This window comes from Madurella fahalii (genome assembly GCF_045866475.1).
Source record: "Madurella fahalii IFM 68171 DNA, scaffold_3, whole genome shotgun sequence".
In the NCBI taxonomy this organism is placed as follows: Eukaryota; Fungi; Ascomycota; class Sordariomycetes; order Sordariales; genus Madurella; species Madurella fahalii.
Genome location: NW_027263973.1, coordinates 2,053,489 through 2,068,834, shown reverse-complemented (window position 1 = coordinate 2,068,834; position 15,346 = coordinate 2,053,489). Strand labels below are relative to the sequence as shown.

The following is a 15,346-nucleotide window of genomic DNA, read 5'->3' as shown; positions in this document are numbered from 1 at the left end:
TATTTACAGAGAATGGCACCTTCGGTCGCCCTCTTCCTTGCCCGGAGACACCGCCTACGTTACCTCCTCAGCAATGCCCTCCGTGACTTCTCACAGACACTGGGAGTACCAGTCATTCTGAGCTGTGCATGTCCATGGAGCCTCGCATTCCTTAGGGCCCTGCCACCCAATCCCTCCACACTGGCCCCATCTCGGTGCAAGCGCAGTGGGGGAAGCCGTCGGTGCTGAGCTCGTCGTGCTGCTTCCTACAGTGGACGATGGAGTCTTAACCGTCGAAGTGGACAGCGTAGTGGGCACGCCGCTTGTCCTTGACGACGTGGCAGTGGCCGTCGCCGAACTGCTCGAAGGGCTTCCACCTCCTCCGCCAGGCAGGGCTACCTTGGCATAAAACACACCCCTCCCATTGGTTCCGACATACACCTGGCCCGGCACATTACCGCTGCCAACAACCCTATTCGCGGAGATAGCGCCGAATCCCTGGTCTCCCTGGACATCAACCCACGTCGCTCCCGCGTCGGCACTGGCATATAACTTGGGCCCAGCCGCGCCGACACCGAAAGCATACACGTTCCAGGTTGATCCTTCACCCAGGCCAAGGGCAATCTGCTCAGTGCCGGTTATGCTTGCGGAGCCGAGGTGGCTAAAGGTCGATCCGTAGTTGGTGCTCCGGAACAGCCCTACATTGGTGCTAACCCACACCTCGCCCGCAACTGTCGGATGCGCAATTATATCCTTCACGGCAGTGACTTCGCTGCCGAGCGCTGAGCCAACAGCGGCGAAAGTAGCCGCCGAGTCGGTACTGCGGTAGAAGGTGCTGCCCGAGCCAGCGTAGAAGACGGTGTTGTTGCGCTTGTCGGCGGCGATGACAGCACCCGAGGGCAATGAATCCACAGTAGCGAACGTGCTTGCATGTTGCGAGCGAAGGACGCCTGCGTTACCCGACGACCAGAGGATGGTGTCCGCATCGGCAGAGTAAGCGAGGGAGCCGCTGTTCTCCGTCGTGCCAGCGCCTTGGTGGATGGACCAAGTCAGTCCGCCGTCGGTGGAGACGCCGACCTGCGGGGCCCCGGCAGAGTTGCCGACGCGGACAACATTGTCGGGCTTGTTGCCTGCATAGTCTAGGGGATGTCAGAGTACCGGCCGTGATGCATCTTGCCACATGGGGCTATCACTCACCAACATCGGTACCGCTGGTCGACATTGGGTTCATCCACGGCGTCTGAGGGGAGGTGTCAAGATCGTCACTGCTTCTAAATGTGAAACCATTGTTGTCACCAACGGCAGCAAGGAGTTCCGATCCGCCGGGCGCCGAAGCAAGTCCTAGGACAGCCATCTCCTCGATTCCAACCGCCAGCGAGGAGATGGTAATATTACGAGTTGTATCCCACTTTGTGAGGTCGCGGCCTCCAAACAGGGTTAAGCCAGTCCCATATAGCCAGTGGTCGCTGTCCAGGGGATCGATCTCGAGCGCCTCGATCATCCAGCCCAGCCGCTTGGTGTCCTGGGAAATGAAGCCAGCGTTGATCCAAGGCGCATTATTAGTCTGTGAGCGTTAGAAATAGGCTGTAGAAGATGTTGCAATTCGTCCACTTACATAGAGACCATAATACCAGTTCTGTTCCGGGTAGGCTGTCCACTCCCAGATAGGAGACCAAGTGGCGCCTGAGTCGGTCGACCGGAATAGCTGGGCATCTGGCCACCACGAGTTCAGGCTTGCGACGACAAGGGTGCCAGGCTTCTGCATGTCGACGCCCAGCCCTCCAAAGCCAAAGTACAGGTCTTCGCCTGAAACCGGAGTGATGTCTGTCCAGGTGCCAGTGGTGATGTCGTAACGGTAGACGGCACCGGCGGTGCCATCATACGGGCCGACTCCATCACTATAAGTGAGGTACAGCGCCTTTTCGGCGGGTTGAAGCTTGCACTTGTGGGGGAAGTAAGTCTTGGGCTGGTTAGGGACCGGAGCCCAGGTGACGCCGGCATCGTCAGAAACGTAGACTGAGGCTGTGATGTTATCCGCGGTTCCGATGAAGATGCGCGATGTGGCACCATTTATTAGCTCAGACGTTGAATCAAACGTGACAAACGTTAGGCCATTAATGTCAGAATTGTATCCAGAGGTGTCGTTAGGGTCGGCGATGAATGTGCCCGGGTTGGTGAACGATGACACCTTGGAGAATGTCACGCCGCCGTCTGTGCTCCTCCACAGGCCGTTGCCACTTCGCGCACCGAAGTAGATGATGTCGGAGTTGTGGGGATCAACCGCCAGTCTCTCGCCCATGCCGCGGCCGGGCATGTTCCCGCCGACTTTGAATGGGAGGTCTGTCGAGGCCCATGTAGCTCCCTTGTCGGAACTTCGAATGATGGTGCCAGGATTCGGGTCCCAGTCGTTTGTGTACATGCCTACGGCAGCATAAACCTTGTTCGGGTCCTGGGTGTCGAGGGCAACGGCGTCAATGCCCCAGTTACCCCTATTTTGGGTTCTCAGCTCGAGGCGCCTGAACCGTGCCAGAGACGACTTACCATCTCGCATTTGTGGCGAGACTGTCCGTGAGTGGGGTCCAGGAGTCGTCAGCGTTCAATCTGTAAAGACCTCCAATATCTGTCCGGGCATATGTGACGCCCTTGGCTGTCGGGTGAAAGACCACGCCGGGGATGAACCCGCCTCCTCCACCAATGTTGACGTTCTTCCAGGAGGCCGCCCAAGCAGGCGCCAAGGCTGCCACGAGAAGGAAGCATAACGCCGTTGGATGCTTCATAGCTGGCGTTGAACACGTCGTTTGCCGGTGCGTTCGAGGTGCGTGTCCAGTAGAGCCTCAAATGGAGCGGCAACGAGATGCAATGCAGGTAATATAACTGCTTCGCGGTGCCCACATCTTCCGGAAAAACCCCCCCCTTATTAGCATGACCAAGATATGCATCTGCCCGTCTTCCCGCAGATATGGCCAAGGGCGCGACCCGGTAGATCCGGGGGCGGATGGGAAGCGGCTCCAGGCCCAGGACCACGGTTCGGACTGGGCATCTAGCAGGAAATCCCACGAATCAATGTCGGCCTTGCGGAGCCGTGCGAGCAGTTGCCGGTCCCGCGTTTCCGTGGATGCAACATCGTTTGGGAATCCATGGAGCATCTACTTCCGCCTTTCAGCACGAATCGAGGCCCAGCTCGGCAACATGTGGATCTCGACTGCAGAGACATAAGGTACGGATGGTGTCAGGTAGGGTCATGACAATTCTTGCAGAAGAACTACATGGCAGGTAAAAGATGGCAGGTGAGCGCTGGATGAGAACGGCCCACGGGAGGGAAGATCCAGGCCTCTCTGATTGTTTCGAGTGTAACCCAACCCTAACCCTCGACCTGGGGTCACTCGAGACATTCATTGAACATCTGACCCCAACTGTTTGAAGCGGGGTGAAGGGAAAGTGGTGAAACAAAAAGAGGTCCAGGTGACCAACAAATCCCTTTATGTTCCTCCCTCCTCTCCTCTCTACTGTGAATCGTCGATTGAGAAGCCAGTCGATTCAAGAAGCCGATGTCATCGTCAACCCTGCTATCCGTCTGATACCTGACCCAGTCTTGGCCTTTCCCATTAGCGTGCTGCACAAGGCAATTGCTCCGATGTCTCCAGGAACGGCCACCTCCGAGCCGCCGGGACAGGCACGCAACACCGAGATGTCGGGGACAGGCGAGGTACACGTTTTCCCACAGTCGACTCCGGACTGGAACAACCTCAAAGTCATCCACCGGAACACGCTGCCGCCCAGAGCCCACTTCTTCTTGTACGAGAACCCTGACGATGCCTTGGCCCGCCGTGTGTCCCGTTCCAAGAGCCAGCTCCTCTCCGGAGAATGGCTGTTCCACCTTTCCAAATCCCCCTTGGAGGGCCCCACCGACTTCCACCAGCGCACCCTCGCGGAGCTGGCCGCCCCCAACCGCTGGGGTTCGCGGACCATTACTGTCCCGGGCATGTGGCAGCTCCAAGGCTACGGCAGAGGGCCTCATTACACCAACTTCAATTATCCCTTCCCAGTCGACCCGCCACGCGTGCCAATCGACGACAATGAATGTGGCCGCTACGTGAGGACGTTTCATCTCAGTGACCAAGACAGAGGCCATCAGTTGAGGCTGCGTTTTGAGGGTGTTGACTCTGCCTTTACCGTGTGGGTGAACCATCGTGAGGTCGGCTACTCCCAGGGGTCCAGAAACCCAAGCGAGTTCGACATCACCCGATTTGTGCGCTTTGAAGGTGTCAACCACCTCCATGTCGAGGTATACCAGCGCTGTGATGGGAGTTATATTGAAGACCAGGTTCGCTTGCCTCTTGTCTTCAGCTCTGCTCGGGCTTCGTAATGACTCTACTAGGACCAATGGTGGCTGAGCGGAATCTTTCGCGATGTTTGGCTGCACAAGTTCCCTGAGACACATTTTGAGGACATCCACGTCCACACCATCCTGGACGACAACTACCGAGACGCCACGCTGCGCGTTGAGGTCACGCTTAACCGTCACGCAAACGTCGCTCTGAGCCTCCTAGATGGGAATAGGGAAGTGATTGCCAAGGAAACCAAGGCGGGCAAGGGATCAATCACCTTCGAAGTCAACGTCGAGAATCCGCATAAATGGACCGCCGAAACACCCTATCTCTACCAGCTGGTCCTCTCAATGCCGGGCTGTTCGCTGGCCGAGAGGGTAGGCTTCCGCCGGGTCGAGCTCGTCGATGGCGTGTTCTGTGTGAATGGGAGACCCGTAAAGTTGAGGGGCGTTAACAGACACGAGCACCACCCGGACCGGGGACGGGCCGTGCCATACGAATTCCTCAAGGCTGACCTAGTACTCATGAAACAGCACAACGTCAACGCCATCAGGACTTCTCATTACATCAATGATCCTAGACTTTATGAGCTGGCCGATGAGCTAGGCTTATGGATCTTGGACGAGTGGTGCGTTGATAAGCCCCAAAATGGGGACCGCTATGGCTAACACAGCAGTTTAGTGACCTCGAATGCCATGGGCTGTTTGCAGTGGGGGGCAATGGCAACGGATTCACCTCGGACAATCCCGAATGGGAGGAGGCATACATTGACCGCGCTCGGCAGATGGTCATGCGCGACTTCAACCGTCCCTGCATCATCATTTGGTCTCTCGGCAACGAATCCGGCTACGGGCGAAACCATGCGGCCATGTACAAGTTCATCAAGGCTGTCGACAAGAGTCGCCTGGTTCACTACGAAGGAGACTGGTGGGCACAGTCTGCCGACATCATCAGCAGGATGTATCACTCCGTCAAAGATATGGAAGGATACGCGAAGGAACGCACCTGGGACAAGCCAGTTGTCCTATGCGAGTATGTCCATGCGATGGGCAACGGGCCCGGAGCCATCCGCGAATATGTTGAGCTCTTCTATAAATATCCTCGGCTGATGGGAGGCTTCGTGTGGGAGTGGGCAAATCATGTACGTTCTGATTGCTACCTCTTGACTCAGGTGAAACTGATGCATGATCATACAGGGTCTGCGGACAAAAACAATGGACGGAAGGGAGTACATGGGGTACGGCGGAGATTTTGGTGACGAGCCCAATGATTACAACTTTGTCATGGATGGGCTCTGTCTGTCAAACCACACCCCTGGCCAGGGTCTGCTCGAATACAAGAAGGCGATCGAGCCGGTCCAGACGCTTGGCATTGAAGATGGCGTGAAGGTACGCATCGTAAATCGTTATGACTTTATCAGCCTGGATCACTTGGAGTGCTGGTGGTCGATTATCTCGGACGAGTCAGAAGAAACTATTGGCGGTAAAAGGGTGGACATCCCAAAGGGCAAGTGCATGCCTACCGGCCAGTTGTCTTGTGCTAACGGCTGCGACAGCTATCCAACCCCATACAGAGGCTCTCTTGCATATTCCTGAGCTTCAGAGCCGCTGTAAGGCGGACTCGCACCTCAACCTGTACTTCACACACGCAGTGACACCCGACTGGTCCGCCCAACGCCATATCGTGGCGACCGGCCAGATTCAGCTAACAAAACCTAAGAGCCTACGGCTCTTGCGCGATATCGGAGCACCTCCTCCGCTGCGGCTGAAAGTAGAGTTAATCGGGAACACGGTCTTATCGATAGTCGGCAGCCGTGGGTTATCATGGAAGTTCGACCTTGCGCTCGGCGGGCTTGTCAGCTGGGAGCGCCCAGACCTTGATTCGGATGGCCATGTGATGGATATTCTCACTGAGCCGCTCCTCTTCGACATATACCGTTCCCAAACCGACAACGACCGCGGTTGCGATTTTGGAAGGAATTGGATAGATCGCCGACTCCACCAAGTCAAATCCCATCCGGTCCAGGCGTCCTGGGAACAAAAGGAAGACGGCGTTGTCGAAATAGTGGCGAGGAGCCGTCTCGCGCCGCCTGTTTTGAACTGGGCGCTCGAAGTTACCGCGACGTATCGTTTCACCGGCGAGCACGTCCTAATCCGAGCGCACGCTAAACCCACCGGGCATCTTCTCCCTCGCGCATGGGGCCGCTTTGGCCTGGCCACGGCCATTGCAGGCTGCGGGGGCGTCCGCTGGTTCGGGCGCGGGCCGTACGAGAGCTATCGTGACAAGAAGTTGAGCCAACTAGTGGGCCGCTGGCATCTTCCCGCAGACCGACTGATCACAGACTACGAGTTTCCGCAGGAGAACGGAAACAGGACCGATGCCAGATGGGTCGAATTCTTGAAAACCCCACGATCTCGGGGTGAGAGCCCGCAACGGTTGCTGCGGGCACGTTATGGGGATTTCGAGGGTGCCAGCTTCTCGGTGTTGCCGTATTCTGCTGAGGACCTCGATAAGAGCCAACATCCCTATGAGTTGCATGACCGAAGGAGGAAGGACAGGGTCGTGCACCTAGACTGGATGCATCACGGCCTTGGAACAGGCTCGTGTGGGCCCGAGACGCTGCCGGAGTATACGTTGGATGCCTCAAAGGAGTACGATGTCGAGATTGTTTTGGACTGAGTCGGTGGTGCCACGGCGCGCTTGGGGCTGGCACCCCAGCCTGAGTACGCCTCTACCTTGGATGCTATTTCGCTCACGGACTCATGCCTGTTGTGGCGAGCTCTCTGATTAGTTTTTTAATCTTTTCCGCTGGGTTAAGGGTTGCACATGTCAAAACCGTCGTCCGATACCTGGGGTGGTGCGTTCTGTACTCCACAGCTCTTCCCTCTCCTCACAGATCAACACTTCAAATGTACAACGCCCAAGCTCAAGTTTACATAAGTAGTTTCAAATTGCGCTTCTATGCCAATCCCATTTTCATACACATTGACAGAGCAAGCCGTTCGATCCATCTTTCCAACAAGCAGAGCCGGCTCAAACCGGGCCTTTCGGTCAAGATATTGTAGTCCTTCCCGTGGCAGAACAGTGCACCGACTCGCAGCTGAACTCGCTTGCCTCGTCGTGCCGCGGATTCTACAAGTGGCTCAACCCCGAGCCATATTGCCACAGCATCCAGAGACGAGGGGCCAGCGCTGCAACGCGGGCATTTGAGCATGGGAGGCTGGACACGCTTGCGAGACCCCGCGAGCAAAGGCGCAGATGTCAGCTTTGTTTGCGGCGGATGCTAAAGTTGACGGCGGCCCGGCGCGGCCTTGTGTCCCTGCTCTTCGTCGTGATTAGGAGGCTCGATGACCATGCAAGGCCACCCGAGGGATTCCAGGCGAAATAGGGACCTTCAAGGCCAAGCTTCGTGTCCTATTGCGGCGCGGCGCCGAGACTGACCGGAAATGTGCTTTTTGCCCGACAGGGAGCGAGTCGCTCTTTCGGTGCGCTGGCACCTGGCTGAGTACGTTCTCGCACACGCAGGCCCCAAGATCTCTCAGAACCTAGGTTATCTAGACAGGTTTTGGCTGATCAAACAACCGTCGGGGGCGAACCTCGTGGTGCAATATCCTCCAGCGCCACATGGCGAGGCGGCTTGCTGAATGCCCAGTCGCTCGCCGCGACCCGGGCCGGGTGTCGGAAAGGGGGATGTGGACGTTGATCTCGGCCGTCTTTATCACTTTATATTTTATTTTGGATGGGCTTCGCAGAATGAGGCTTTGAAATGGGAAATAACTCTGGGAATCAGCGTGATTAGGGACGTTTGAGAGCATATGATAAGTGCTACACGTACCACCGTTTTGCATAATAAAGACACTAGCAACCCGGCCGAAGAGCGCAAAGAACCGGGTCGGAACCCTTCCTGTCACATCTTCGCTGACGTATCAATGCTGTATCCGAGATCATGTTAATCTAGGTGTGATCCCATTCTCGCAAACAGGCCATACCGCATGCCACCCGACGCCGGCAAACGCATAAACTGGCAAGCCCTTGGTATGGTATCGTGTATTGTACAGTATGGTATACACAGTATAACACATGTCCCGAGTCTCCCGTAGTGAGCCACTCACATCCCGTATTCAACAATAACAATCATATCCACCCAAGCCAGGCATACATGTACACATATGTACATACATATGTAACCAATTTCCCGGTCCATGCTAACCTGGTCTGGCCTGGCATGGACGTATCCAAAAATGATACTAAAACTAGCGCGGCGGTGATGACGAAGACGAAGACGAAGACGACGACAACGACGACCGCGATCCAAGCTTATGAATCCACCGGACCAGCCTTGATCGTATGCCGCTCTTCTTCGTGGCCCCGCCACCTTTTTCAGCAACAGCGCCGGGGCTTTTTAGACTTCCTCCATCTCTGTCTCTGTCTCTTTTCCCTTCGAGACTAGTAAGCGCCGCCTGTCTGGAAGAGGGTGTGATGACGGTCCCACAGTCTTTGTCTTGGTCCCTGCCCCTGTCCCTGGCCGTGTCCTGTTCCGGCTCGGGTCCTGTTGCTATCGGCACCGACTTTGAACGAGCAGCAGAAGCAGAAGCAGCGGCTTCTGGCTCGGTTGTGATTATCGGCATTGGCATCGGAACCGGCAGGGATAGGGGCCGTGACGTGGACGTTGGTAGGGTCGGGTCGAGACCAACACCAATGCCACCAGCGGCGGGCCCTTCGGGGGCGGACAGGGTTGACGAAACCTCGCGCAAGTGCCGTTGCATAAAGGCCGCGCCAGTGCTGGTCGCGCGCCGCGGGCGGGTTGCGTTGGTCGAGAAACCAGAGATAGGGGTCGAAGTGCGGGATGCGGAGGGGGTTGCGGCCTCCTTTTCTCTGTCCTTTTCCGTGGAGGGTTGTTGAGGTTGCGGTCGCGGCTGGGTCGGCATGGAATACCGCTTCCTGAGCCTCAAGCGTGAGGATTCAACGCTCACTGTTGACTGGGAGTCCGCTCCGTACAGCGGGTCGGAGATTGATGAGCTACGGGAACGGGTGGTCCATGTGTTTCTGCGGCTGCGGTTGGTCCGCGGTGGGCAGAGAATCGTTGCTGATGTGGATCCTGCGGTGGTGCTTTCGTAGCTGTGGTTGCTACCACTGCTGCTGCTGCTGCTGCTGCTATTGCCCGATGGAGTGTGGTTTTGCGACCAGCCCGAGCGGAGAGCTACCCACAGGGCAGTTACTGAGATGAGCATCTTGGTGGTATCATCGATCTGGTGGACTGTTCGGTGGTTGGTGGGTTCATAGTCCGGAGGTGGCAGGATGCCGATTGCCGAGTCGCTTTCGCAGTCGGTCATGGTGCCGAGGGAGGGTGATTTTGATGGTGAGCTTAGAGTTGAGCGGACTAGGGACGGGGAGGAAGAAGTCACTGATAGTGACCGACCTGGCCTCGTGACAGGCGGGTGTCGGCTGTGGGAGGGGGAAAGGGAGGTGTAGGTATCTTGGACGGTGAGAGTAGAGGGTGTTAATGTTGCCATAACTGGATGGCGTCGGGTTAGGGGGTTGATTATGCTAAAGGTGTAGCGCGTCTGATGGGGTGCGGCTAATGGATGAACTGTGTCGGTGCAGGCAGAAGTCGGAGAGATAGCTGCTGTGTGTCTCTTCGCCCAGCGTGCCGTTGTGGTGTTGCCTTCGCTATCGGTGTGGATAAAGTCATAGGATCCATTCGCCAGCGGCTTCGCAAGCCATACTGATCCGTCGTCCAGCACAATCTCGGCGTCATCAGAGTGTTTTAATGGGCTGTATACGGCAAGGAGATTCCGTCTTTCCAGACTCTCTTCGTTTTCACTTTCCGTTCCATCACCGGCCAAATCATTGTCGTCTCTCCTCACCAGCACAATGTCGTCGTACCCAAGATGGCGCTTCACTCCAAGGATGGCCGGAAACCGCTTCGCCAAACGGGGCGCTACCACGGGACCCGCGATCCGCGACGCAGGGAAAACCTCCAGAACGGGCTGCAACCGCCCATCCTCCGACACTTTTTGGAGTTGTAGTAACAACCTTGGCAGGAAGACCTTCTGCACGACCTTGGTCTTTCCGATTATCCTGGGGGTTGGGTATCCAAGACAGTAAGTTGTGCTTCTACGCTGAATGCGATGTCTCCTGCGGCGCTGAGCGGACCCTGCTGCTACCGCACCGTCAATGGAGAGCGCAGCATCGCTAAGCTCGGACTCCGATACTGTCTCCTCGTGCGTTGCGGGAGTGGGGGGCAGGTCATCGTCGTCCTGGGGTACTCGAAAACGGACGGCGGGCGACGGCTCGCGTGGAACGTAGTCTGATACCGACCGTTGCCTGAGGACGGGAGCTGTTGTGCCGTCGAGGGTAACTACGCGTTGTTTAGGCGGCGCAAAGGCAGATCGCAAGAGAGGAGCCCGTAGGTTTTGGGTGGCTTGAATGGTAGATACGGAGGGACGACTCGAGTATTCGTGGCCGTGGAGACTGGCGCCTGCATGTAGAAACATTGTTTCTAACGCTCGGGCGGCTCCAGGCCTTGAGGAGGTTCAAGGAGAAGCGACGGACAAGTAAACATAGATAAAGTGTCGTCGCGACGAGTGGAAAGGCGAAGGACCGGCGTCGCGAGGCAAACTTTCGAGCTCTGCTGGGGCGGTGCAGGATGTCCTCAGGTAATGTACTGTACCACAGTCACCCTTGTATCCCGCTGAGTTCCAGGCCGCGACGTCAGAAATCCACCTCTTACAGTGAACCCCACCTGCAGCTTTTGTAACGATCAGTGCCAATGACGAAGCGAGTACCGCTGAGGCTGCAGGATTTCCCGAGCTACAACAGCTGCCATGGGCCGTTCGAGACCCAGATCGGCGTCGAGCGGCCGTTGATGTCGTGCGTTGACTAGCTCCAGAGCTAGTGCCGTCGTGTCGTGTCTCAGTTGATAGGGGTTTGACTTGGAGCCTGGTGCTGTCAGATAGAAAAAAGTGTGCGTGCCGGCGATGTAGGCGAGTGTGTAAGAGGAAAACGAGCGTCGGAGAAGGAAAGGAGTGCCGTCGGGCGGCGCAATGATGGCGTCGATAGGAGGTGGGATTTAATTAAGCCTGACGCCAATTCCCAGGGATACCAATTGGGCCCCGCCGGAGACGGGTTCACTCAAGAACCCCGAGACGGGCAGCGTGGGGCGCACACATGGGTGGGTCGCAATCCCGAACGGCTGACCCTGGGAGCTGGGACCGTCACGTCAATCAGGTGTCACTGATAGGGACGCCCGCGCTCGTCCATTGGAACCTCGCATCCATGTTACCGCTCACAGCGAAAGATAGCGCCACGCAGTAAATATTCTCCGAAGTACGGACACTGGGGAGAAGCCCGCCTGGCACGTTGTATTTCCACTTGCAGGGCCAGGGAAGCTGTGTAGCAAGGAGAAAATAGCATGTTTGAGGTCCTGAAAGCGGCCATGGGATGCGTTTGTGGGTCTGCCGAGATGGTGGATAACTCGGCCCTCTTGTTTCTTTTGAGACCGGGATAACCTACCTCGGCCTGCTGGGACAAGCTGCTTCAGCCGTTTAGGTCATTTCGTCGTGTGGTCTGCGAGTTGCGGAATCTTCGGAGCGCCGATAAAAAGCGGTGGTCCCAGATCCTCGGTCAGCGTTACGACAACGGTCGAATGATGATTCCCTGGCTACCGCCCTTCAGGCATGGTCCGCAGTTGGCGGTTCGAATCTCGATATCCCCAGAAACCGGGGGACGAAAAAAGTGATTTAAATCCCAGCTTTGCAACTCCATACATTGCCGTTGCGGAGATTCATAGTTCACGAAACGAAGGGTTAGGGTGTGCAAGCCACACAGACTGCTTGTCTTAGGTTGATCGCACCCATGATGGCTGCGGCTACATCGACGTGCCACATGGGCGGAAACTCTGGGACGCTGCAATTGAGTGCAACGGGGCGGCCCCACTCGATCAAAACTTGTGTCCTCACGCCGAAACACACGCGTTGGTGGCACTTGCACGCCAAGGAGGACGACGACGCAGCTTAGGACAAACAATCCAACCAGGATTGACACATCAACGAACCTCTCACATCAAGTTCGGATTTAGCAACAATTTCATCTCGGATCCTTTTGGGCCTCCCTGCGTCTATGTAGGGTCTCTCGATCAGCTGACATCGCTTCCTTTTTCCCCCGTCATTTTTCCTCAGCCATGCCCTCCCAAATGCTAGCCCGTGTCCACCCCTACCGCACTCTACTCACCACCTTTGCTGCATGGAAGCTCTTCCTCTTCACTATTGTATTAGGATGCAATTTCGTAGGTGATACCTACGACACATCGGCGGGGCTGGTCGTCCGAACCGGTCACCATGCCGGGGTTGACGGGTCGGCAGACTCCTGGCCTGGCCTAGTCGCCCGACTATCAAGTTGGGATGCCATCTACTTCCTCAGTATCGCCCGTAGGGGATACCGTTTCGAGCAAGAGTGGGCTTTTGGTGGCGGGCTACCAATTGTTGTCAGAACTCTAGTCAAAGGTAAGTTGGTCTAGTTAACCTGCACTTGTCTTCTCTGATCCGAACACTCCGCTTGCTCTCCCCACGCTGACCTCTTGCCCTCATTGATTTCCGCCCTCCAGGCTTGGCATATCTCGGAATCGCCGGTTTCTCGACCGTGCAGGAAGAAGAAGGAGCTGTTCTTGAGGCTCTGACTGGCATCGTCGTCGCTAACGCGGCCCACCTGCTCTCGGCCCTCGTGCTCTATCGTCTGGGCCAGCTGGTCTGGCGTGACCGCGCTCTATCTTTGGTTGCTGCTATCCTGCACATTCTCTCCCCTGCAGGTCTATTCCTTTCAGCCCCGTACGCCGAGAGTTCCTTTGCCTTGCTCTCCTTCTCGGGCTACCTCTTCCTCGCCCTGAGCTGCCGCGCCGAGCGCAGCCCGACAAGTCGCGACATCTACACCATCCTGGCCGGGATCCTCTTTGGCCTGGCCACCACCTTCCGTAGCAACGGAATTCTGAACGGAATCCCGTTTGCGTGGGAAGTCCTGTGCCAATTGCCGAGGCTGCACCAGCGTCCCTCGGACACGCTGCGCCGGCTATTGGCTCTTGGCATTGGTGGAGTTTGTGTGGCTGCTGGGTCCATCGTGCCACAGGCTCTAGCATATCTCCGCTTCTGCTCCGACACATCCGGCGCTGAGCCTAGATCGTGGTGCCGGGGATACCTACCGAGTATCTACACCTTTGTGCAGAAGCACTATTGGTAAGGCCGGTCCGCTCCTCGACGGGCATCCATAGATGTGCTGACATGGATGGAACTAGGCATAGCGGTTTCCTCCGCTATTGGACCGTGTCTAACCTCCCGCTGTTCCTGCTTGCGGCCCCGATGCTGGCAGTGTTGGTCAGGTCGGGGGTGGAGCAGCTGCGGACTGATCGGCGACTTTCTCTTACCGACAAGCCGGCCGAGTCGGCTCGCTTGTTGTCGCTTGTCCGGTCTGCCGCGGCTGCACAAGTGTTGCTGGCTGTGCTCGCTGTGACTATGTATCATGTCCAGATCATCACGAGAATCTCGTCTGGGTATCCGCTCTGGTACTGGTGGCTTGCGGGGAGTCTTATCCGCCAAGACAAGTCCGGAAGCCGCATCGTCACGTTCATGGTGATGTATGCCTCGATCCAAGGGGTGCTCTTTGCCTCGTTTCTACCGCCTGCGTAGACGTGCGTCTGCTGTATGTGGTAAACTAAGAAATGAGAAATGGGCGCCAACATAAATAAAACTTAAGTTCTTCTCCAACGCAAGGCATGCGTCTGCTGTATATTATCACTACTTATTATTTTTTATAATATCTAATCATTTGTTCATGACTTTCCTTTGTTTTTTCTTCCCAAGCCATGTACCTGCACCAGCCCAAGAAACAAGTTATTCCAGTCTTTCCGTTGCATTCTAAGATGGTAAGTCCCATCCATCATTCGCACCCACCATTGAGTCAGGTCATGCCTCACCACCAACGCCAGCATCTTTCGCAACCCACGCCGCCCTCACCATCCAAAACATGGCAATCCCTGGCGACGTCAACAGCGACAATACCCCTCCATAAATCAGCTTAAACACCGGGCCCGTCCACTTGTCCAGAAACACCCAGTCCCCGCCGTACCTCGTCCCCACCGCCGTCAGAACCCCCACCGTCGGCCCGATCAGCACGCAAAACGAGATAAACGCCACCACCATCGCCCGGCCGAGCTGCGCGAAGAAGAAGCCCACCGACAGCGCGCGCCCGGAACTGCAGCAGCCCGAGGATGACGATGACGATGACGATGACGATGGTCCGCTCTTGCCATCATGCCCGTGGCCGGACCCGCCGTTGCCGTTGTAGTGGTCGAGGAAGAAGAACCAGCGGACGAGGTGGGCAGCGGGCTCCGGGAAGACGCCCAGGGGGGCGACCCTCCGGTGGGAGAGGTCATAGTTGACGAAGAAGAGCGGGACGAGCCAGGAGATGCAGGACTGGATGATTGCGGTGACGGCGGCGTCGCCGAGGAAGGATGTTGGGAGGGTGAAGAGCAGAGGGGGAGGGTGAGAGGGTTGGGGGTTGCTGTACATGGCTTTATTTTTGGTAGGCAGCGAGTTAGTTGGCGGGTTGGTGGTTGTTTGATGGTGGGTTTTTGGGCTGTTGGTTGGTTGGTGATGATGGATGGGGGAGGGGTATTGTTCGTACCGTAGGCAACTGCGAAGTTGATGCCCCCTGAGAGAATCGCGGCGCCGATCCCGTTGAGGGCAAAGATGTAGAAGAGTTGGTGGGCGGTGAACTTGGCGGTGGGGGTCAAGAGCCGGGTACGGAGAGATTGGGGTTTTGGTGCTATCGTCGTCGTCGCCGCCGCCGCCGGGCTGGCATACCCTGGCTCGCTGTCGGTCCACTCCGCTGAAGCACGTACGCCACCCGGCTCGGAAGAGGAAGTGTCTTTCTCGATCCACCACATGGTTTGATGCGGGACACACTGGCGTTTCTTGCAACGATTTGCTTGTGACCGAAGGGGTAAAGTGTGCCTCACGGTTTAAAAAAGTTGCGAGAGAGGCGGGAAA

At 56.7% G+C, this 15,346-nt stretch overlaps 5 protein-coding genes across 5 annotated transcripts; 2 read left to right on the top strand and 3 right to left on the bottom strand.

Moving 5' to 3' along the window:
• Positions 1-90: 90 nt before the first annotated feature.
• Positions 91-2,756, bottom strand: CEL74A (Xyloglucanase; the record flags this gene model as incomplete). The annotated part of the gene is made up of 4 exons (XM_071061494.1): positions 91-1,118; positions 1,177-1,543; positions 1,595-2,468; positions 2,521-2,756. 4 exons carry the CDS (start codon positions 2,754-2,756, stop codon positions 91-93), a joined length of 2,505 nt encoding a protein of 834 aa, XP_070917595.1.
• An 857-nt stretch (positions 2,757-3,613) lies between these two features.
• MFIFM68171_06073 (uncharacterized protein) lies at positions 3,614-6,986 on the top strand (the record flags this gene model as incomplete). Its single annotated transcript, XM_071061493.1, has 5 exons — positions 3,614-4,303; positions 4,358-4,935; positions 4,989-5,448; positions 5,504-5,813; positions 5,863-6,986. The coding sequence occupies 5 exons, from the start codon at positions 3,614-3,616 to the stop codon at positions 6,984-6,986; spliced, it is 3,162 nt and encodes a 1,053-aa protein (XP_070917594.1).
• A 1,574-nt stretch (positions 6,987-8,560) lies between these two features.
• MFIFM68171_06072 (uncharacterized protein) lies at positions 8,561-10,804 on the bottom strand (the record flags this gene model as incomplete). Its single annotated transcript, XM_071061492.1, has 1 exon — positions 8,561-10,804. One exon carries the CDS (start codon positions 10,802-10,804, stop codon positions 8,561-8,563), a length of 2,244 nt encoding a protein of 747 aa, XP_070917593.1.
• A 1,685-nt stretch (positions 10,805-12,489) lies between these two features.
• GPI18 (ER membrane glycoprotein subunit of the GPI transamidase complex-like protein) lies at positions 12,490-13,984 on the top strand (the record flags this gene model as incomplete). Its single annotated transcript, XM_071061491.1, has 3 exons — positions 12,490-12,811; positions 12,913-13,534; positions 13,594-13,984. 3 exons carry the CDS (start codon positions 12,490-12,492, stop codon positions 13,982-13,984), a joined length of 1,335 nt encoding a protein of 444 aa, XP_070917592.1.
• Positions 13,985-14,260: 276 nt separating this feature from the next.
• MFIFM68171_06070 (uncharacterized protein) lies at positions 14,261-15,243 on the bottom strand (the record flags this gene model as incomplete). Its single annotated transcript, XM_071061490.1, has 2 exons — positions 14,261-14,868; positions 14,982-15,243. 2 exons carry the CDS (start codon positions 15,241-15,243, stop codon positions 14,261-14,263), a joined length of 870 nt encoding a protein of 289 aa, XP_070917591.1.
• Between the last annotated feature and the right edge of the window lie 103 nt (positions 15,244-15,346).